This window comes from Myiozetetes cayanensis, unplaced genomic scaffold, assembly GCF_022539395.1.
Source record: "Myiozetetes cayanensis isolate MyiCay16 unplaced genomic scaffold, myiCay2020 scf9, whole genome shotgun sequence".
Taxonomy (NCBI): domain Eukaryota; kingdom Metazoa; phylum Chordata; class Aves; order Passeriformes; family Tyrannidae; genus Myiozetetes; species Myiozetetes cayanensis.
The window spans coordinates 34,620,694-34,644,262 of record NW_026088185.1 but is presented as its reverse complement, the minus strand read 5'-3'; the positions used below and the strand labels follow the sequence as shown (position 1 = coordinate 34,644,262).

General features: G+C 40.1%; 1 protein-coding gene across 2 annotated transcripts in view; it reads right to left on the bottom strand.

Annotated features, from left to right (window-relative positions):
• KYNU (kynureninase) overlaps window positions 1-22,532 on the bottom strand; it is a 57,743-nt gene extending 35,211 nt beyond the window's left edge. The window contains exons 1-5 of one of the 2 annotated variants that reach the window (XM_050340349.1): window positions 22,451-22,532; window positions 17,757-17,946; window positions 12,576-12,696; window positions 5,763-5,845; window positions 30-91 (exon numbers count right to left, since the gene is read on the bottom strand). In XM_050340349.1, coding sequence (XP_050196306.1) covers window positions 30-91; window positions 5,763-5,845; window positions 12,576-12,696; window positions 17,757-17,925 — 435 coding nt within the window. In that variant the 5' untranslated portion in view covers window positions 17,926-17,946; window positions 22,451-22,532. Of the gene's footprint in view, window positions 1-29; window positions 92-5,762; window positions 5,846-12,575; window positions 12,697-17,756; window positions 17,947-22,404 lie in introns of both variants that reach the window. The other variant, XM_050340350.1, reaches the window with a different exon arrangement.
• Between the last annotated feature and the right edge of the window lie 1,037 nt (window positions 22,533-23,569).

The following is a 23,569-nucleotide window of genomic DNA, read 5'->3' as shown; positions in this document are numbered from 1 at the left end:
AACATCAAATATACATCATAAAGACATACCATCTGTAGGTGCAAGTTAACAGTCAGCCCATTCATTAAGGCTATTTCGTGTCTTTGGGCCCCTGAAATAATAAAAAGATAAAACATAAAAAAACACTGGTTGGAGGTTTTCTTAAAATTTTCAGAGAAATCTAGTACAGTGGTGAGAAAGCAACAGTATGTGTTCAGTCAAAGTCTCTCTAAAGACTAGAAAGGAAATGAATGTTTGAGGTGTCGTCAGAGTGAAGTAAAAAGATTTCTTGTCTGACTCACTACACTGCACTGGCAGGAAAATATTTATTTTTTCAGGTCAGCCACAGAAAACAACAAACAATGAAGTATTTCCATTTCCCAGAAAACCACTGGTAGATTTATTATCATGAATAACTCGGGCAAATCAGGTCAGAAGTCTATATGTAAAGCAAGACTTGAAGGCTTTTTTTTGTCAGTAGTTTATACGTAACACAAGTGAGAAGACATATTGAGATAATCACCTGTGATAAGTGGTTGCTGCAATGTCAAGCTAAATCTCATCCCAAATAAAAAAAAAAAAAAAATTAAAAAAAAAAAAAGAAGCAAAATTGACCCATTGAATATAACAGACCATTTTTAATGTAACAGCTTCACTAGAAGACATATCTGCATCACTCCCAGGAGACTAATAACAGGCAGAACTAATGGACTAACAACTAATTGTTATTACAAAGTCTTTAGTAAAAAATTCTCCAGTGCTTATCAAGCTCTGGTGAAAAACTTCAGGCAAGTCAAGAGACTGCATGTTGGTCAGGGAGCCACTGAGAATTGGAGAAAATTAATTCCTGTTTCTTTCTGGTTCACCTGATGTCTGTTGTTGAAAATCAGTAATTCACACTCGAGAAAAATCTGTGTCTTGAGTTTTCTTAATCTGGGACATAGGCTCATGCACTTTGCCCTAAACATCACCCAGACATTGAGTTCACCAGAGGTGGGGAAAGGCTGGGGACAGAGAGGGAGGAAGACAAGTGTAAGCAGGCAGGGAGGGCAGCAGCCACCCTGGAGATCAATTAAGGGGAAATAAAACACGATAATGGGGCAAAAAGGGTAAGGGGAGCTCCACAAGAAATGGGGAGGTGATTCCCAGGTTTCTCCTGTCCCTGCTTTTGAGGGTGCACAATACCCCAAATAACACAGGGAACAGGCAGCAGAAGCAGAGACATATTCTCACCACATCCCAAAGAGTTTAAGTTCATACTTTACCAACACAGGAAAAAGGCATAACCATGGGTTGACCTCAATAAAAGCAAATACAGCCAAAAACCATGGAAATCTATAGTTAAAAAGTGTTAATAAATCCTTCCCAAGCAGGTCTCAGCTTCTTCCAGCACAGGAGCAGCCAAAAAACATTCTCATTGAGGTGCTCAAGGGCCTTTCTATGTGTTGCTGAAATCTCCAAGTTTTGGACAGAAAGCTTTGGCAATATTTGTCAGTGACTCTGGAGGACCAGGGATGAGCCATAAGGAAAAAGAGATGTCATGAATAAGTTCCCTCCTTCAGACACCACAAACATCATCAAGTTTTTGTAAAGAAATATATAAAGGATTAGTTATTCTTAGGCAAAAATAAGCTCTGTTTCTCACTTAAACTCCCCTCCTTTGCTTTCTTTACTTCCCTCTGATAGCATTGAATCTGCAGTCTCCATGCTGCTGGAAGAGGTCACCTTGTGGCTGTTCTCTTGCAGATATAGAAGACAGCTAGACAGAGTGATTGCAGCTCAAAACAGTATTATTTGCAGTCTTAATATTTCTATGGAACTCCTGAGGCTGAAAAAAGGGACAGCATCAGGAAATGGTATTGTTCTTATTTCTCCCTCTGCTCCTTCCATGGAATCTGTGGCTTTCCCAGCAAATTCTGCACGAGCAATCCTCTCCCTGCTGTACTGTTTCCCTATAAAACAAATGGTTAATGTGTAGATCCCTTTTAGCTGCATGCTAGCATCCCAAATTAAATATGACACTACATTTGTCATGTAAGTCTTGGTCTTCCGTAAATTATATATTTATTAAAGGCTTTCCATTATTGAATTTCATGCCCACAAAACAAACCTCATCCGTGTCATTGGAAAACTGTTATCCTTTATAACCTGCACTGCGTTTCGGAAAACAACCTTCCTATGATCCAATTAACCTATTAGAATATTCAAAGACCCGGCACACGGGAGACAAAATTATGTTTGCTCTCCTTATTTCCTAACTTTATACCATATCTCCAAGACAGGCTAAAACCTGTATGTTCTGCATGATAAATCTCCTCTTTAATAAAAGGAAGCAGCATTTGCAAAGTACAACTTCAGAGACAATTATGATTGTGTTAGGCAGACGCTGCCATCCTTCTCCTCTCTGACTGCTGCGGAAGGCTGATCCTCGATGGAGTAAGCAGAAAGCATTTTGTAAAATGATTGGAAAAAGGCTAAGGGCCCCAATTTAGAAAACATTTTGGTTATTTCAAATAATTCTTATCACTCAAAGTCACTGCAAATCTGCTCAGCGTTCAGTCTTCCCTCAACCGAGACCTGCCCGAGCACATCGTGCAGCAGCAGCCATACAGTTAATCTTGTTCCATCAGAAGGTGATCCTGCCAAGGTTGTAATGTTTTAATAAAGTCTAGTAGGAGAAGCAGAGATTGCCTTCACTGCGTTGTGCCACTCGGTGTGAGCTCAGAAAAAAAGCTTTGGCCTCCATTGACCTTGACTCTTCATTTCACAATGTATTTACTACTGTAACTTTCATTGAACAAGAAAATGTGACTGCACTTAATAAGCAAGGTGTTCGAGCACTATAAACCATTAAACAGGCAAAGGTGTTTTACAGTCTTTGGTCCATTCCTGAATAAATCTCACCAAATGGTTTTACTTCCTACTGCTGCTTAGAGTGAGAAATGACAATTCTTCCCCCTCCTCCGTAATATATTCAGTACCGAGTAAAAAACTCTGTAAAATTCTGTTATTATTCTTAAATTAAATTCACTAAAAAAGGAAATTCAGAGTTCACTCAACTCATACATGATCACCTTGTAGGAAAACAACACTTAAACATAAATTTGGGAATTGGAACTAGATGATCTTTAAGATCTCCTCCAACCTAAACCATTCTGTGATTCTACGAAATAACACATTGGAAGACAGCATTTTACCTTAACATTTTTTTCCTATATTTATTCTCTCACCCTCTTCACTATTACCTACAATTTTAAAAATCAGAATTTATTACAATGCATAATTATTCTGGAAATACTAATTCATTTGCATTCCAAGAACCATTTACCTAAATCATGAAAAAAGCTATGAAGATATTATCTAAATAAAACCCTGCACATAAATTTGAGGGCCAGATTTGAGCCCAAAAGATATCTTATAGTTCAATTAAACAAAGCCCCAAAAATCCAAGCCAATAATGTTAACATTACATTTACTTCTGAGGAAAACAACAAAACTATGTAACACTTCCCAGGAAAGAAATTTAAAAACAAAAAGTAGGTTAGTGGCAGCGTGATCTCAGTCAAAATTTTTATAGAAAATTTTAAAATGTTTGTTTACAATGAAGAAAATTATAATAAGTTCAGTGTGGTTTGGCCATTGTGAAATAAAACACCAATGTCCTATGGAACCTGGAAAAGGAAAATAAGGAGATGGACAAGCAATCAGATGAAATTTAAGTAAAGTTCTCATTTTCCTCTCTTCAGACCTAGAATGCATCTTTTAGTTAAATTTATATTAAAATAGAAACACAGCTGGCAGCCTCTGCAAGACAGATGGTTGAGGGGAAAAAGGGTCCCAGCCTGACTCCCTGCTTTCTGCAGTGACTCTTAACCTAAAGCTGAGGCCAAATGGACCCTGGCACCAGCAGCGACAGGAGGTCAGGGCTTAGCCTGCCCCAGCACCCTGTGGGGACCCCACAGGGGTCCAAGTTTTGCAAACAAAGCAGTGGAAAATGTTCACAGAAGGTGATGCAGAGAAATAGGACAATTTAAGTGCCTCCAGCTGCCCTTCGGGAGATCTCATCTGTCTCCCTCATCGTTATCTGAAGAGCATCAGCGGTCTTATTGTTTTACGTTTAGGTGCATGAAAGTATGTAGTGTGACTACTCTCCCATTTTCACAAGACATAAGAGAAATTCTCCACCCTCCAGTTTCAGAAATTCAAGGTTTCCAGTCACAAATTCCAAGTCACATTCCCTCACCTGCCCACAGCTTCCCAGTTAAGTTACCTTACCAGAACAAGAATATCCAGGGGCCAAGGAGGATGGGTCATACTAGAGAAATCCTTACATTTCCACACACTCCACCCCTTTATATCCTCACATATTTCTGTTCAGTGATAGTTTAAGGGTGAAGGTGCAGAGCTTGTCCTTGAACGTAACAAAAGCAAGAAAAGTTATTTCTTAACCTCCTGAGCAATACCAGGTACAACAGTAGCAACCTACAAAATCAGAACCCCAATCTGCACTTTTTTTATTTCATTCTACAAAAGGTTTTTTTCTGCATAGCCCAGTGATGTCCAGTGTAAACACACATATTTATGTTATCTCAGTGCTTACATCATGGATAGATCGGCTACAACAATAATTTATTGCATTTGTTCTGCTCCAGTAATAACACCCTGTATTTCAGCTATTTGGAAACTTCATAAAGAATTCAGGAAGTGATTTTATTTATGAATATATAAATAAACTTGTCATGAAACATTCTTTAATGTCTCTGTTTTCAATTGTTCCAATCCCATTTGCCTTTCTTGAAGGAGAAAAACCATAATTTTCTCATTGAACACTTGTCTACAAGGAGAAATTACGATACAATATCCAGCATAGAGTAGGTCAACCTAATTGTAATTTTTTTCCTTAGTGATGGCACAAATGAATGCCTGATAGTCACTATTGACAGTTGCTTTCAACACCTAAACTGAAATATGGGCCAAATCTTTCTAAAATTTACTAACCTGGCCTTGACAACAGCTGTGAGACTGGGGGAGAAAAAGACCCTGCCAGGATAATTTCTCTTTCCCCTTGTGACAGCAAAAACTCTGAAGGAGATCCCAGTGAAAAACTATTTCAACTACACAGAGTTAGACACGACAGAGGAAATTTGCATTCACACTCAGCCAGCTGCTTTCCTGGCTGGCAAATACACCAGCAGAAATCTCCAGAGCTCCTTCTCAACCTCCAGAATAACCAGAAGCACTCACTGCCAAGGTTCTGCAGCACTGCAGGCCCTTCCAGGGGTACAGCAGGGTAATGGGAACTCATCAATACAGGCCCTGCCCCCATTATGTGCTTCATTGACACAAGCAGCTCCCAACATGAGGCTGGATTTAGTGGTGGGAAGAGGAGGAAAAGCAGAAAATGTCAGATAGGAATCATTTTTCAAAGGGGAAGGTTCATCATTTTACTTTTAGGAGAGTGACTGAGAATCTGTAACACCAAGTGCCCTTTTTAAAGGGCTTCACGTGTTAGTCCAAGTGGTTTATGATGCTCCAAGAAACCCTTTGCTGCAATTAGTTTCATGACATGCATATGCTCATATATTCTCACATACCTTCATCTATTAAATCACTCCAGTCTTAAAAAAGTGTTAGTCCATAGTCAGAAAAACTACTTTAAAACAAAAGAATTAAAGGAACTCAATTCTGGTTACAGATTTTCAGTCTTAAAAGAAAGCAATTTTTTTTATTATTTTTTTAATTTTATTTCTGGAGAAAGTTTTTCCCCTGCAGTTCACACCTACCAACCAGTTGAGCCATCAGGTCCAGGATGCACTCGTCTGCCAAAGCCCACGGGCGCCGGCCATTGAAATGGCCATGAACACCTCTGAAAGGGAAGAAAGAAACAGTGAAAACAGAAACTGTTCCCTTTGGATCAGTCCTAAGAAACATATCTGATTTGGAGCCCCCACATTTGGAGGAGGGAAGAGGAGGGGGAGGAGACTTGCCCAAGCTGATAACCTTTCTCATGCCATAAAAGCTTGTAGCAAATGCAATTAATTTGTTGGTTTCTGACAGGTTCTCAGTTGCTTGACTGTTTATTTTGACCCACAAAGTTCCCTTAGAAATTCCCCAGAATTAAAGATGATAGCTTTTTCAGAAGCCCTCTGGAAGCGGTTGCATGGGTACCAGAAGCCTCTGGGAACAAAGGGCATCTCAGTGTGGGATGGCACCTGCTAACCCAGGCTCACATCAACTGCACAGGGAGCAGAGATCATCCACAGAGTTACCCCACCTGCAGTTCCAGCTGAACATTGTATGGTGCAGAGGATGATAGATTTGAACACTGCCTTGCTCCCAGACAGAAATATTTCTTGTCAGAAACAATTTCCATCCTCCCGCATCTCCTGACTGAGCTCACCCTCCTGCATAAACCAGTAGGTACTTTGTGTCTATGCAGGTCAGAACCTGCCCCAGCTGAGCAGCTTGCTAATTTTTACTGCTTCTCCTCTCCCTGACAAGTTGTTCTAGATCTAAGAGTGCATAAAGCTTTTTGGGTTGATAAAGGGTATTTAAAAACTTTATATTGCAAACTGCTCTTGTCTACAGTGGATCATGTTGTCACCTTAAGCCCAAGTGCCCCACTATTCTGGAGTGACAGATATGTACATTCAGTCCTGGATTATGTGCTCTGAACTAATTTTTCCTTCAGTTATGACAGAGAAGAAAACTTCTAAAGGTAGCTACCATGCATATATAAATAAAAAGTTGCCAAGTTTCTTAAACATGCAGGGTGTAGAGTAGAGATTTAAATGCAAATGGAGGCAGATTGAGGAAAGTAATAATGGTGCTAATCCAGGGGAACATTGCTCTGGGCTCCCATCTCACACTGGATGATTTTCATATTTGCTGAGCACCACGGGGTACTTGAGGAGTCAGAAACACCAGGCTGCATGAGGCTGACTATAAAGCTGTTTCAAAATAGGGACAAAGCCAATAGGAAGCTGGTAGAGAGGAAAAAAAGACCCTAACAGCTTTGATGTGGGGAGGAAAAAAAAAAAAGAAAAAAGAAAACCTTTTAAAGAAGAACAGGCCCACAATGTTCACATAAAATCATGAGAGGACAGCTGGAAGATTAAGACATGAGAAAGGAGGGTGCATAAGACACTACCCCATCCTCAAGGCTATTTAAGAGATTGCTTTTCCCCATCCACCTCATACTTTCCCTTCTCAGGGAGAATTTAATTCTGTCTCCCATACAAATTACCTGAGCATTTTCCAGTCAGACCCTTTCTGATTGACTTGGGTCTAATTCACACCACCTAGGGATATTTCCAAAAACCCCTACAATGCCAGAGAATAGAACTGCTGCAAAAAGCACAACTGTATTAACCATTTCAAGCCTGTCATCCTTGCAAAATATCTATTTTTGGACTAGATTAGGTCAACAGATGAAGAAGGGCACAGGCACAATGGAACATCTCTTAGAGACAGAATAACATCCCTGGGTTTGACAAGACCAGTCCTCCAACAGATGACAAGGAGCACCCTGATCCCCAATTTGGATAAGGTCATGGTACACCAGCTCACTGCTTTTCTCCATTTTAGAATTGCTCTCTGATGAGACCTTGACAGCAGAGAGCGGGCAGTGTGAAATAGCTCTCATTTACAAGAGCATTTCATAGATGAGGAATAAAGGCAGTGGGTGGGTAAGGGAGAAAATGCTGTAAGGGGCAGGGCTAGTGCTAAAATTCCCTCCCTTCTATCAAGCCATAATGCAGCTGCCTTCCCTGAAGACAGTATTATGTGTTTCGCAAACAGCAAGACATTTATTGGTAATTTCCCTTCTTATTCTTCACTGTAATATAGTGATCAAGGGACTTTAGGATAATAGAGACTGTTAAAGTGAAACCCCCAAAGGTTTGCAGTGGCTCCCAGCCCAAGGGGAATCTGTATTTTTGAAAGAGGATAGTGAACATAATAAGATGGGAAAAATAAGTCCTAACTACCTATGGGATTCTCTTTCATTAGCTTTCTCTGGTTTTATGGCCATTAGTGTCTTCCTAATGGGAATTTACTAATGAAAGTTCTCTCTATCAGTACACAGGACTAACAAAACTTCAGAATAAATTTCCAAGTTATCGTGAGAACAGATATGAAATTTTGGACATAAGAATACTTTATTTTGAGGAAAAAACACGGACATTTAGCTATATTGAAAGAGGGGAGAGGCAGCATTTATTATTATTCATATTAATATTATTATTACTGCACAGCTTACAGCTTGCCTCCCTCTTGATGGCCTATATAAATGACAAGAGACAAAAATTATAGCCATTAAAATGGTAGTTAAAGGCATATTCTTGGACCCTTTTTTTATTTTAATCACATGAAACTCTGTAGACTTTGCTGATGGCACAATACATCCTATTACACTTAGGTTGTAAAATTCTATGCTCTGCCTCAGAGAATTTATATCTCTGTATATTATGCCACCCCTCTCAGCTCTGGTAGGCACTGGGGGTAATAATCTTTAAGGACACAAGTGCTATGTTTCTGGCATTCCCCTCAGACATGGAGAGCCTTTATCCCTTTTCTCTTTCCCACTGCACCCTTGGTTGGAAGAGAGATTTAAATCAAGGTACCCAAATTAATGAATACAAAATGTTGCCCATCAATTCATAAAGCATCACACAAACAGCCTATTCCTTCAACTACTCTGAGAGTTTCTCGTAGCCCAAATTAATTTTTAGTTGGTTACCATTTTATTTTCAATTTGGCAGGAAATCACAATGCCAGGTTTTATTTGCCGAGTTCTGGTTGATTTAAAGCTCACTAGGGGAGCTGCAAACACATTTTCCGAGATGATCCCAGGGTTTCAAAGGCAGTGAGAAAAGGGATTTAAATTAATTGCCAGCTTCAGGAATCTTCTGTGCTCATCCAAATCTTGTTCAAGTGCAAATTTCTTTCTTGCTTCTTTGCCAAAAGTGATGCAAGGTATTTAATGAGCCAGCACAGACTCTGAAGTTGGACCACGGTTTCAAGCAAAGAAACAACCAGAAAGTAAAAAAAACCCTATGGATCAGTAAAAAAAGGCAAAGCTAAAAACCCAGGGCATTATAATGGGCAGGTCTAACAAACAGACTGTGAAAGGCACAGGGCTGAGATGACTCCTGAGAACGGCAGGAGAGGTGGGTCCGTCACACAGGACATGGACAAGCCTCTCTGAGCTGCACTGCTCTTTGCAGGGCTGTAACCTCTTGCAGGATTAGTTCACCACATAGAACCAAAAATCCCTCTTGACTCACTGAAAATAGTCCTTGCTGCTGCAGGTGTTATATTACAAAACCTTCCACGGACTAGGAGGTTGTTAATCTGCTATATTCATGTCAGAAGCCTGTTGCCAGGCTGCTTCAGTGCTTGGAACTGTGTGTATATATACATGTTTTATTTCTAGCCTCAATTTATTAATTCCTAGTTTACATTTGCTGTGCCAGAATGCTATTTCACATAAGTGGCTCCAATTCCCCCCCAACGTTTACCCATTGATACACCCACAGAGAACAATAATTTTTTTCCTTGCAGTCTTAATTTTGCTCAACCTAGTGACCCTAATCCTCAAGGCTTCCATACAGCAGGTTCTCCACTCCCCAGGTGCCCTGCCAGCCCTTCACAAGAGCATAACAACTGGCTACAGCAAGCTCTGTTCTCTTTTAATAGTTCCACTTTAATGAGTTACTCGGACATGGGAGACATTTCCCACTGCACTGAGTATGTTCACATGCAATAATGATTCTATAAAATATTTTAATTACTTAACCGGTTCCGGCAGGGCAAAGTGAAAACACTGAAAAGCACCTCCTGGTCTTTCTCCAACCAGATAAGTCCCTTTAAGTTTGGACTTCTAGATTTCAAAATATTGGGTTATTGGCTACTCTAGGCTAAGCATGAGGCAACAACTCCTCACCCCCTCTTCTTGCCCCTCATTCAATAAATCTTGGATTTAGCTGAAATCACAACAGAAAGATGAAGTCTCTAAGGCTCCTTTAAATCCATACTAAGAATGCCAGTGGCTTGGATTTGTAGTGTTTATACATTAGCATTAAAAAAAAAAAAAAAAGACTGAGGAACATGGAGAGGAAGAACACAAAACCAGAGAAGGTGTGTGGGAGGTAGTCTAAGAGAAAAAAGCCATAACCCAGCATTTAAAGTGGGGGTGGACGAAAGGAGCTCAGCACTGAGGGGGAACATAAGAAGAAAAGCATGAAAAAGCCTCTTTCTCCCCCAGCTTTGCTCTAATGAGTTGCCATCACCACAAGGAGATAAAGCTCTGAGCTTCCCTGCCCTTGACCACCACTGCTGGGTAAATCTTCCCTTTCACTCTTGCCATTAACTACAAGCAGTGGAAACCATTTAAATGGACTCGTAGCTATTTGAGATGGGTCCCAAGACACAACAAACAGAAAATGCGATAAACCAATTTATAAGAAAGCCAGAATCTATACCATTGCTGACTTGATGGATGTGCCTAATTTGCATGCCATTGCTTAGATTCTCTCTACTTATTTATCCAAGATACAGCCACTAAATTCCACACTGCCAACACACCAGCCGTTGAACAGGGTGAAGTTGGGAACAGCTTCCACCTTAGACTGGATTTTGCTAAGCTGTCCTTGGTGACTAGAATAAAAGTACCCATTTCTGTACCTCCAATCACCTATTCCTTTGCAGTCCCCAGCACAACATCCCACCCACCAGCTTCTTTAAGCACGCATTGCTCTTTTCCAAATTACCTTGACCTTACTTTGACTTTCTCAGTTGCTTTAGGTGCATCAGCAAATAGCAGGGTTTTATTCTAGGGGTTTTTGTTTATTTTAATTTGGGTTTGGTTTTTAATTTTGTTGGGTTTTTTATTCTTCGGGGGTTTATTTGTTTGGTTTTAAACTTTCTGATTTATTCTGGGTAAGGTTTTTTGGGGCCAAGCTGCATTTTTGGCAAAAAGTCTTTCTAGTTTTGCTCCCTCACTTCCAATGGCTAAAAATGGTGTTCAGCCATATTTCCCCCTTGGATACAGTTACTGAAGGCACTTTTGATCTGAACATGTTGCCTACCTTTTTCCTCTGTTTTTTTTATAGTTATTGAGGAAAAACCCATCCTTCACTGCAGCAAAGACAAACATAAGAATAGAAGTGAGTCGGTGAAAAGATACAGTGGAGGAGCTGAAATGTGTTTGCACTCCCAGTGCATCACTCTAAGAGATAAGAGTGCTATCTGACTTCTACCTTTTGAAGGAGCTCAGCTCTTTCCCTGATAAAGTAGGATAAACAGTACAGAAATGGACAGGGTTGTAATTTTTCCAAACCACTGGAGAAGCTGCATCACTGTGCTGACTGAATAACCAGCAGGAACAAACACTTCCCAAAGTTCACAGTCATTCCCATTCATTCTCAATTTCTTATAAGAATACAAGTGATAAATAGGAAACAGTAAACCATATGCATGAACTCACAGCATTCATGTATTAGCAAGTGAAAGAGCAGCTACAGACTTTTCCCATTTCCATTGTGAAGCCTCCATCAAGACTGTTCCTACTGAAACAAGGCTGCCCAGTTAGAAGAATTCATTTTTCCTCTTCTGCCTTTCCATATTTCCTCTGCTCTGTCACCATGAAATCACATCTGTTCCACTGATATCCTGAACCCTATAAAAGAGTGCATCTCTCTCCCAGCTCACTTACTCATCTGGATGTTATCTTCCTTTCCCACCTTCAGTTCCCTGGTTTCTACTTATCTTTTTCCTTACTTATCCCTCGGTCCAGCTGCTCAGGCAGGTGCTGGATACCTCAAAGCACAGAGTCTCAATGGAAATAGAGTATAATATTAATAAAAGTAAAATAAAGAGTAAAAAAAAAAAAAAGCTATATACATGTTAAAATTTTCCCATTTTTTATGGTGACAGTGTCCCTTTCCTGCAATGTGTTCTTCTTTTGTCCTCCTGTCTCTCTTACATCAGGTTCATTCAGCAGAGCTTGTTGCAATCCACTCTCAGCTCCTTGCTGAGATGCTATTGAGAAGACAGGAATGTTTCCTCCTAAATAAAATGAACTTGTCAAGCAGAGACCTGGTTTAAGAGGAGCCAAAAACCTGCCAGTGCTGGCAGCAGCATCACCTGTGCTCAGTGCTATTTCAAGGGGAACTGCCCACTGAAAGGCCTGCAGGGTGAATCACACACAGTTAAAAACACTAATTAGAAAATCACAGGGCCTGGAACCCAACCACATTCACCAGCAAGCAGCAGAAACCAGATGAGTTTGTGTGCCTTGTGTGTAAACACTGCTTATAAAAGCTGTTGGATGGGGATGGTTTGGATGAGCCAAATCAGAGCCACGATGCACAGCACGGGTTGTCACAGCTGGAAGGGTCTCTTGGCCTGATCTACTGCTCATACCTTTAAAAGAGATATAAACAGTGCTGGGGAAACACTGAGCATATATTACTCCTGGACTGTAGTGGTTTTAGCACACTATTCTGCAATTCAAGCATTTCCAGGAAGGTTCCAAAATAAATTGCTCACCTGGAGCACAGGTTAGCATCTCACATACCCCACAGCGTACTCACGTTCGAGCCCACTTGTCCAGTTCTTCATCCAAGTAAGTTTTAACCTTTCTTGGCTGCAGCCCAAGAGAATTCCCAGCAAAGTACACACAGCTCTCCTCTCCGTTCACCAGGCTCAGATCAGCTGTGGAGGGAAACCAGAGAAACAACACATGGGTGGGGTGCACACAGGGGGATCAGCACACGTGCACACACCCCCAGGCACACACGTGCCACCACCCAGAGCTCTGCCCCTTCCTCATCTCCCTGGGACATCTCAGTCCCCACGCTCAAATAAAGGTGCCACCCTCCCAGAGCATCACTCAGGTGACCCTGCAAAGCATCCAAGGAGGAGGACAGAGAGGCACTTTGCAAGCAGTTATTCACCTTGTCCTCCTACAATTCTTGGAGCTCATGTGAGTTCAAGCATCGCTAAATGCCCAGCTCTCTGAAGAGAGCTTCTCTGGAAGCAACCACTGGCACCAATTTTATCAAGTGTGCAACCACAGGTGAGCAAAGAGGCAGCATTTTCCCAACCAGGCTATCCACCTTTTTTCCACCATCAGTATATGCCTTCTCTGAGTCGTGAGTCTGTGCCTTTCATGTAAGTTCTCCCTGTACGATTAAATCTCTATTTAGAAAAATGTAGTCATTGCACAGAATATTTTAAGGCCGTCTCCAAAGTTCTTGTCTTGTCAGCATATGCTGTGGGCTGCACTTCATGTCATCGTCTGAGGAGGAGGAGGAAATCTATGTTGACAAATCCTTTCAATGATTAGGAGAAAAGCAAGGCAGTAGAAATTTATAAATAATAGCTGTGGTGAGGTTCTGAGCAATCTAATTACCCTGTGTCATCATCTATCAATCCAAACACAAGCCTTTTTCTATTATTTCTCATGGTAGAGATTCTTGGAGGGACAAGTGATGGTGACCTTCTAGAAGTAGTAATTTACATTTGTCTATACCTATACTTACAATTCCCCAAAAGCTAATATTATCTATAATTTTGGTAAATATAATCATTAGAATTATATTTACCAAAATAGATTATATTAGATCTCAGAATAAAGATATGAATTTGTTAAGATACATGCTAACAATGAGCATAAAATTGCAATTTAGTCATGGAAAATTTTCTAAGGACTGTAGAAAAACAGCCTGGAAAAGGCCTCTTACTACCTTTTGCACTAACAGTTCCCAACTTCATCAAACTTCACCAGAAACACGTTTTTCAGGAGTATAGGCAACTTGGGTAATTTCTTAATTAAAGCTTTAGAAGCTTTTAAACTGCACAAGTCAGAGAGCAGTTTCAGCCTAATCTGTTTTACAGATACTATGTCTGTTTTTCATCTCCATTCTAATATGAATGAAAACAGAGAGGCACAAACATTATCCATGCTCCCAAATTGATTCTATTAACAGTTCTTTTCCTATCAAGAAACAGAATAACACTGTCCCATCGGGATTAGAGAGAAGGATCTTTGCTCAAGAATTTGGAGCTCAATCTCACTAATACTCTTTATGCTCTGATCAAGTAGTAAAACAGGTAAGGAATTATAAGCAAGCCAGCTTTCCTTGCACCACAGTCCTTTCCAAATAAAAACACCTCTTATTCACTGTTGGAAAGAGATGACATTACTTTTTTGACAAAGTGTATTTTCTCTAATTTTAGAAATAAATGTATTTTTCTACCAGTTACGTTGGATATACTTTTTTTAGCATTTTATCAGCTCTTTGTCTGGCTGTATTTTTTTCCTTTAGACAAAAAGCTGTTTATTTCCCTCTCTTTGATATCGTTAAAAGGCTCATTTTGGACTACTACTAGTTGGTTTTTTGCAGCATCTTTGTCGTTTCACAGCTTCTGACCAGCACATTCTTGTGTGACACTTTCACAGTCACTGTGATGCTCTTTACAATAATACATTTGTTTTCTTAAAACTAGCACTTGACTGTTCCCAAATTGCTCTACCTTTACTTCTCAAAGTATTCACCCTTTTTATTTCTGGAGGAGCTGTGGTTGATATGCAATATATATTGAAATATTCAAATAGCAAATAAGCACAATTGAGGAAAAAAAGGCAAAGCAAACAAGAAATAATTATTGAAATGTAGTTTTAGAGAAGCCTGAATAAAAAACTGCACTTACATTAAGATTAATTAAATACATAATATATTTGCACACCTACTCAGATTCATGCAAAAATTATTTTGCATAGTAATTATACCCATTTATCTACATTAAAAATGCATTTCTATACCTTTTAAACCTAAAAGAAAAAGCAAGTTTATTGTCAGAAATATTCAGTCCAAGGAAAAGGTAAAAATGCAATGTCTTTATTAACTACAGAGGAAGGACTAAATCTGTTTATGCATATCTGAGATCTGTCCCTTGTTGAAGGATAAAAGATCACCTCCTTCACACCTGCCTGTACCCCCTCACAAGCCCTCCAAACAAAGAACCACATTTATTTGATTAACCACTACCTTTAACCATTTCTTCTGGGAAATACAGCTCAACACTTTCACTCTTGGGCATCTTTTTATTCCCAAGAAACCCTAATGATGCTCTATTCCTTTACAAGATCACAAAGCACGAGCCATAGCCTTAATCAGACGGGTGATTTGGTGCCAACTGCAATCCAGGCATTCCTGCCCCCTCCCTGCGGTGCAGGGAAAAGCCTTAAGGAGACTTTGTTGTCAGCTCGGAGAAGAGCAGGGAGAACCAAACGTTCCTCTAAATCTCCTGCTGTCATCTTTCCCTATTTGCTCACCTGAGCCTCGTCCCTCATGCTTGCACATAAAAACCTCAGAGATTTGCAGGGAGCTGGGCTGCTGTTGGTTTCCACTTGATTGATATAACAAACAAACAGCTGTGGCAGTTCATAACTTGATAACTAAATTAAACTCTTCTAATGACTTCCTAAATATTTTTTTTTTCTGTACGTCATCTTACAGTTGTCTCCTATGGATGTTCTGATCTGCTTCTTGTAAGGTTTAATTTTAAAACCTCATTGTAACGTTTTATGTAAATATATAAAGGATATTTGATGGCTAATATCTGTAATGACATTTATCTTTAGGAATATGTTATCTAGGATTCGCTCCTGGGTGCAGATAAATGTCATGGGAGATCTGTCTTACATGGTGTAGACACACAATGTAAATATATATATATATATATATTTGCACCCCTGCTGTTTTTCAGCAGGAAAGCTGTTCCTGATGACAGCTGAAGTACAGAAAAGAGGGACAATGGAGAAAGAGAAGGGAAAAAAAATCCCTTAATTTGGGAACACAGGAATGATGGGTTCTCTGTGCTGTACAACTAGTACTGCTTTGTACATTGCTAGTCTTCAATAAAACATATATATCTCCACAGTCTCAGGACTAAATATTATCAGAACTGCAGGGAAAAGCATATGCATCAGCAGTCTTTGGGTCTAAATAAGATGGTGGTTGAAAAATAAACAATAATGAAGGTTGGAAGGGAAGAAATCAAAATTGTCAAAGGGATATCAAAACCTCTACGTATTTCTCAGAAAATTCTTTAACATGAAGCTGCTACAACACTACACTGAAAAGCGACCTTTGACATTCTGGAGGGTCATTTGACACGCTGCAGATGAAGATCCAGCTGCTGTTCAGGTGTCCTACTTCTTGGAAGACCAGCTGAGAACACCTCCTCCATGTGGAAGAACCACCTAGTTTAGATATTTGCAAAATGCCCAATTCTGTTCTGAATAATGGAAGCAGCACATAAAGAACTGGGATTTATAATCCCTGCATCCTAAGGGAGGGAGCAGACAGCATTCTCAACACTCATCATTGTTTAGCAGGAAGATACTGCAGAGATAGTCTGAATTCCTGAACATCTTTTGGAACTATGGATACCATTTTCTATCACAGTTCCTTACTGTAGACAATTTGGGGAATGCATTGGTAGTTTCTCATTTACCCTCAGTACTGTTCTTTTCAGAAAAAGAAAAGCTGCAGAAAATTCTACCTCCATTAATTGGAAAATGAAAAAAAAATTGCAAGAAAATGTCTGACATATTTTTTTTCCTTCAATTTTCAATGGATGTATTTTGCCACCACAGGAAAGGAGGAGGGTGACTATGCCTGTACTTGTTCACCACCTAAGGAAATAATATGTCATCTCTTCAGTTTCCAGTGTGCAATGACCAGGGTCTGCAGAACCAGCATAGCTTTTGCTTCCCATGGATCTGAGTCGAAAATAAACCCAGATAGGACTGGGGAAGCAGGAGAGGAGCCCAGGACCCTGCTGCCTCCACAGGTGGATGCTTCCCACCGTATTCCCTGCATGATTTTGGCTAAACACAGCGAAATTTGTGGGTACAAAAAAACCCCCTTAGAGATGTTTTTTGCCTTTTTGTGGGTTGGGAGCAATAACCTGAAGCAAATGCTTCCCCATCAGCTTGCCAGCCCTCCTGCACACCCCTCCTGCCTCCACACTAGGCCCTCTCCACGCCCAGGATATTCCACAGGCTCCTCAAAACAACCTGCAGACCAGGAAAAAAGCAGAAAAACTTCCAGAACCATTTTGCACATCTACATTGAAGCCACGTGCAGTTATCTATTTGCAGGCAATTCATAAGGAAAGCGGGAAATATCCTCAGATAAAAGGTTTCACTATGAATTATTTGCTCAGATCAATTATTTGTTCTAAGGCACAGTCTTCCATTTGGCCTCAGGAAGAAAATATCTCTACTACCAGCAATAAGACATGAATGTTAATATAATACATGTGCTGTCTCTTTCATTAACTAAAATAATTGTAACCAGATAGATAATACCAAAGTGTATTACACCAAGGAAGCAACTGCTCTGAACTATCACAAGCAACTTTGCCGTTTCGAGCCATTAGACAGAAATGCTTCTGCCTATAATTTTCAATCAGTCCCTATATTGTTCAAAGCTGCTGACTGACAGGATAAGCACCATGTAAGTACTGTATCCTCACATTTTATTCAGGATGGGAACGAGAGCATAAAGCTTCTGGTGCTAGAATAAGCTGATGGATTGATTTAGCAACAGCAGGGACATTCTGTGCTGAGATATGACTACAATTGCTCAATTATCTCATAAGTGATGATGATTTCCAAAGATTTGTGATAAACACATGCAGAAGATGTGAAGCCCAGCCCTTTCCCCCTCCCGCTCCCTCAGAGCTATTATAATTCTCACTTGGAGGCAGATCCTTGACTTTGGGGATATAGAAACATTCACGAAGGTGTTTTAACTCATCTTGTTCATCTAAGTGAACAGCGAGTTTTTTGTCTGTGGGACTGCATCCGAGCCGCGAGGCAGTTTGTTCCAAAATGGTTGCTGGTACCACAGGAGAAGAAGGATCCATTTTCAGTTCATTCAATTTCACCTGAAAATCAAAAATGCCTGTTTAGCTCCTGCAGTTTTGCATAGTCATGAGTGGCTGGTAAGCAGCCACTAAAGCTGCATCATTCAAGACCCAAACTTACTTGATTTAAAGGTTTTAAAAAGTGAAGTGTCTGAATAGAATGGTAAAACCGATCAAATATTTCCGAGGCAACATATTTCTGTAACCCCCCCAAAGGCTTTTTTCTTTCCCTTATATAGACACAATGCTCTTCCCTTTTTAAGTTGTATCAGCCACTTCTAAGTTCTCCCACCAGATTGACAGCAGTTCCAAACGCTGAAGTGTCATTCACAGTTTTGAGGCGTCAAAGCCAGAGGCAGCATTATTGTTTCTGCAGTCTGAGCTCCTAAGAATAGCAGGTGCACAGCTACACTGGAGTTGTTTCCAGGCTGTGCAACGTTCAGCCTCTTTCAGCTTTCCTGCCTCAAATATTGGAGGGGGAGCTTGTGTACAGTTGTGCTCATGTACAAGGGCAGAGCAGGCAGCACACAGGCAAAGGCAGCGTTAGAAACGTTGCTTGCAAGACCAGGACCTTGAATTATTATTTCCTTTCAGCTGCACTGAACATCCTGGTGGGTTTATCTCTGCTTGCCCTGGGAAAAGCGAGAAGCCCACGTCAAACCGCAAACATGACAGATCATAGATTCTGGGAACATCCACAGCTAACTGCAAAAATTTACAAGCTCACTGGTCTTGATGAGAAAAACAGTCCTGTAACTGCAATGCTCAGAGGCACCATTGTGTTCGAGATAGCATTTGTGCACTTGGCCTTACAGATCTATGGGAAAGAAAATTTATAACACATACCCTGCACTTTAGGGCAAGGCTTCAGTGGTGCTGCCTGCTGGCAGTAGGCAGCCGAGAGGCTCACTGTGGTGCTTGGTGGTTGCCCCAGTTTAGGGAACTGTATAGTTACACCACACAATATTTTCTGCCTTTTTAACATCCCCAAGAGCCTTGGTGCAAAGGAGCACTCAATGGGATAGGCTGAAATAGGGCAGATTAGCACATAACATGCAGCATAGAGTCACTAGAGAATATTACTTTTTTTCTCTCTGTTTGAGAAAGAAAGCTCTTTAAGCACTTATCTTCCATAAGAACCAGCTTTTGTTTCTTAAAGCTAAAAGCATTCTGTGGATAGTTATCCAGAAACAAGCTGTGGTTAGAACAACAGATGACTATTGAGAAGAGCTTTGTCGACGCATATGGGAAGGACAACGGTTGGTATTTAAATATAAACCCCTAAACAGCACAGACTCATTAGTTCCAACTGATCCAAACCTGTTTATACTCTAGCCAAATGGCCAGCATGATGCTGCTTACCTGCTTTAATCTGCTATCATTTGGTTTATGATGAGAACATATTCTTTTTCCCCCTCCAGACTTAATATCTTACATAATAACAATTTTTCCCCTCCCACCAGCATGCAGAGTTAAAAGAAAATACCAGCAGAGTTCTTTAAAACAGTTTTGCTTTAGCTAATGAAATGAAAACTCCTGGGAGTTACTGGAGTTATCCTATTTTTGTGCTGTCTCCATACAGGTTGTTCACACCTCCTCATTGTTGCCAAGTTTATCATTCCCACTCGTCTGTCCTAATCATCCCCTAAGTGATAAAAAGGAAAATAAAATAACAAAAGTGACTGGGGGAAAAACAGATATTTCAGCATTTCGGTTCTTAGAGCGCATTTTAGGGTTTCTAGGAGGCAGAGGGCTACACCTGGACTAGTCTCTGGGTGGGATGCTCAAGAGGCCAAGAGTTGGGATCAACATACCCCACTAGCCCTCTCCCAGAGAGCTGCCACCCCACTGAAATCCTTGAAAGAGGTGCTGCCAGGCTCCCTATTCACCAGGGAACTGCTCCTCAGTTCCTCCACAGCTGAGCAGCAGATCCAAGACCTTGCTTCTGACAGCTTCTCTGCTGAGATCTTGGTAACATGTGTGCTTTTCTGCAGGTCAGAACAACACTGACCTTCTGGACCTCACTTGGCAGACATCAGGGAGGATACTTAGGGATCATGATTTCCTCCAGGACTTGTGAAATGGGAAAAGCAAGCTTGATTCTTGAATACTGTGGCCATCACTAATACAGGCACCTCATTATAACCTACAGGCACTGTAAGGTAACTTCATTTTCACTTCTCCAACTTACACGTTTTAAGAACCCACAGTATTAATGAATAAATGAGGGCTTATCTTCAAGCAAGATTTGGATCAACACTTGGAAAACAAAACTAGTTTTTGTTTCCAAAGGTTTGTGTATATGATTTACAGCACAAGCATGGATGTTCTGCTCCCACTATCAAAGCTTGTCCAGCACGTACAAAAACAAGCAAGATATAGCCCTCTATTTTTAATAATGGGCATTCAATGCAAACGATATTAAAAGAAAATTATATATATATAAAAAAAAATCCTTGTAGAAGGGACTTGAAACCTGACTGTCTCCTTCTAGGTAAAAGAACCACACAGTAGCCTGTGTAGTATTTTCTCTGCAATCTTCTTCCCACTCAAGTCAATGCCTGGATTTTTTGCTCCCCATTGACATAGTTCCTGAAGTAAGGGAAGGAGCCTTTTAAGCTCTCTAACCAGATCACTCAAGTTAAGGAGATTTGTTCAGTGATGCTCAGCTCCCACAGTCCCACACAGGGGAGACTGTGAAGTATTGGCACTGCCATCACCTATGTCCTCTCCTGAATACAGCCAATGAAGGAGCTTTGGGAGCCTCCAAAATTTATCTCCCGGGCCCACTGAGGCACTGCCAGCTAATTCCCCTGTAGTTTATGGCCAAGAGATGGATGATAAGGCTGCTTGAAGGACAGTTTGGTATTATCTGGACTGTAGATGTTCTGCTTTGCACCATGTGAACACAGCCCAGCGTCCTACTCTTTATCTTACAAGTCACCATTTCCATGTAGGGATACCCAGTTATTACAGTGGATTAATGACTATCATATTCCAGGTCATCCTCTGACCTGTCTGGAAAGCATAGATGGGTTTGGTTTCCATTTGAGGCCTGACCCAAAACTCACTGAAGTCAATAGGTCTCTCTATTACAGATGATTTCTGGATCAGGCCTTTTGTTCCCTGTCATTGCTGTAGTTTGCTGCATCTGATCAATGGCTTATATTTATTGTTATTCTTATTGATGTTTAATGTTGACAGCAAATACAATATAAATACTGAAGCCTGGAAGTTAAAAATTATGAAGTGCTCAATGGCATCTGATTTAATACAAACATTATGAAATGAGGTAAAACTACTGAAATAAAATCAATCAAAATCCTGTTGAGGGATGAAATTCCAGAGATCCAGTTCTAAAACCAGAATAAGAAAGGACTTTTGTCCTTTGAATGAGAATTAGGCTTCATAGAGAGCAATTCCAGAATTTATTTAGGGTTTGACACTTTTTTTACCCTTTGTTCTAACTGACATAATCTCTTTTTTTTTTTTAATCACAGAATCGAGCTCTGTGTAATTATTTTACAATAATTCATGAGTCATTTGTTGTTTTCTACATGTAGAGCAAACACATTTGTATAAGAATAGCACAGCTTTATTCCAATTATCTTCATTTAACTGAAAACAATATTCTGTAACCTCTTCAAATTAAAATTCAGACCCATCAGTGCAAAATGCATTTCCCACCTTGATAAACACAGTTCTTACCAGGATTTTTTTTTTTTTCAGACAGCTTAGATTAAAAATAATTAAGATAAACAATTTGCCTCCACCACCTATTCTGAAAAAAAGCATTCAGGTGTTTTCATAGAATCCCATAGAATTGTTTGGGTCAGAAGGGACTCTTAAAGACCACGTCATTCCAACCCTCCTGCCATGGGCAGAGAGATCTTTCACTAGAAAAGGTTTACTTCTTTTCTTTGAAACTTCTACAGCATCTTTTGACTCAGCAGATGATATGAAGTCAGTATATTTTTATTTTTTCCTATTTCTTTGCTCTTTAGACTCTTCTATGGGACTTGCCTGTACTTCGTCCTGATTTAGAGTAAAGAACTCAGCAATGACTGTAGGCAAACTTTCATATTCAAAATGAGCATAGGCAACTTAAACTAAGAAAACAGTCATTATTCCATTTTTTATCAGGACAGACTTTGCCCCCCCCCCGCTACTTCATCTCCCATTTTAAAACTATAAAAGACGATGGATGAGAATTAGTCAGACACAAGTGACATGAATGTCTGGGTGATTATTTCTGTTTTGTCCTTTATGCATAATTTACTGACTAAATAGAAAAAAAAAAAGTGTGAATATTAGCAAGTCATCTTATCAAATTTACTCAGGAAGGTCTATTAGGTTTAATTATAAGAATGATAATTTGTTCTATTTTTAGATCCTCTTATGATATTTTTATGGACCTATCCTCTGTCTCGAGATCTTTATTTAAAAAAAAAAAAAAAAAAGATATTAAAGTTCCCTTACCCCACCCCTTAAACATTTCCTTTAAATATTCCAAGATGTTACTCACAGTCTACCCAGTACCGTGCTGACAGGCATACAGTGAATCTCTACTTTAAGCTTTACCAATACCCTCAGAGGAAAAGTGTTTGTCATGGAAATGGCCTGTCCTGCACTTTCTGCCCTCCAATAGCTGTTCACCGGGTTGCCAAACACAGCTCAGCCCACAGACCTTTGATATTTTGAGGCTGGTGTCCAAATGAATTCTTGGGAAGGAAAGCTGGGGGTGTGCACATGTGTTAGTGTGAAAGTTTGCATTATAGGTCCAGGCTGTCAAAATACACCCACTGAAAGCACCAATAGCATAATAATTGAAATTTTTTTAGAAAACAAACAAACACAAGAGAAACTACAGAACTGCACAGTGTCTAAGGACTGTTTCTCTTCCCGTCTTTACAACTAAAAAAAAAATTGCTTTGGTGAATATGATTTCACAGAAGGAAGTTTCTAAAAAAGCACAGCCCAAAGCAGCACGCAATCTAGATTACTTCAGGTTAAATACACTTCAGTGAATTTGTTTAAATTACAGAACTGGAGAAAAATCTAAATATTCATAACATCCCCAACAACAGACACACAGCGGCAGCCACCGCTGTATAATTAAATAAGTTACATGCACAGTGTCACAGCTGCAGCAGGGGAATGTGACAGGGAGGAATTATAATAAACTCAGTTGCTTAGAGTAATTTAGGCACTTATTGACCTTCATGTCAAGAAACGCTGTGGTGTTAGAAGTAATTTTACACAGAAAACTCGTCTTTTCCCCCTCTACAGTGAAACCACGTTACCCTGCGGTCGGCAGCCGTTCCTGGGGGAGGATGATGAAACTCGTGTGCAAATACTTGTCACTGCATGAAGAAACAGCCACAGTCACGTGCCTGGTTCTCCAGACTCTGACCCCCCGCCACAACCAGGCACACGACCTCGGAGAGTCAACCAAAAACCAGGTGTGCATATGTATAATTATTTCCTTTATTATCGTTTTCTTTTCCTTCGTCAGCGTTTTAAAGCTCTAATTAAATTAAGAAGGCACTTTTTTCCCAATACAGGCAAAAGAATACATACACATTTCTAATGAAAAAGGTTTTAAAAATAATTGTTTCCCTTTCATGACAGAGACAATCGATAG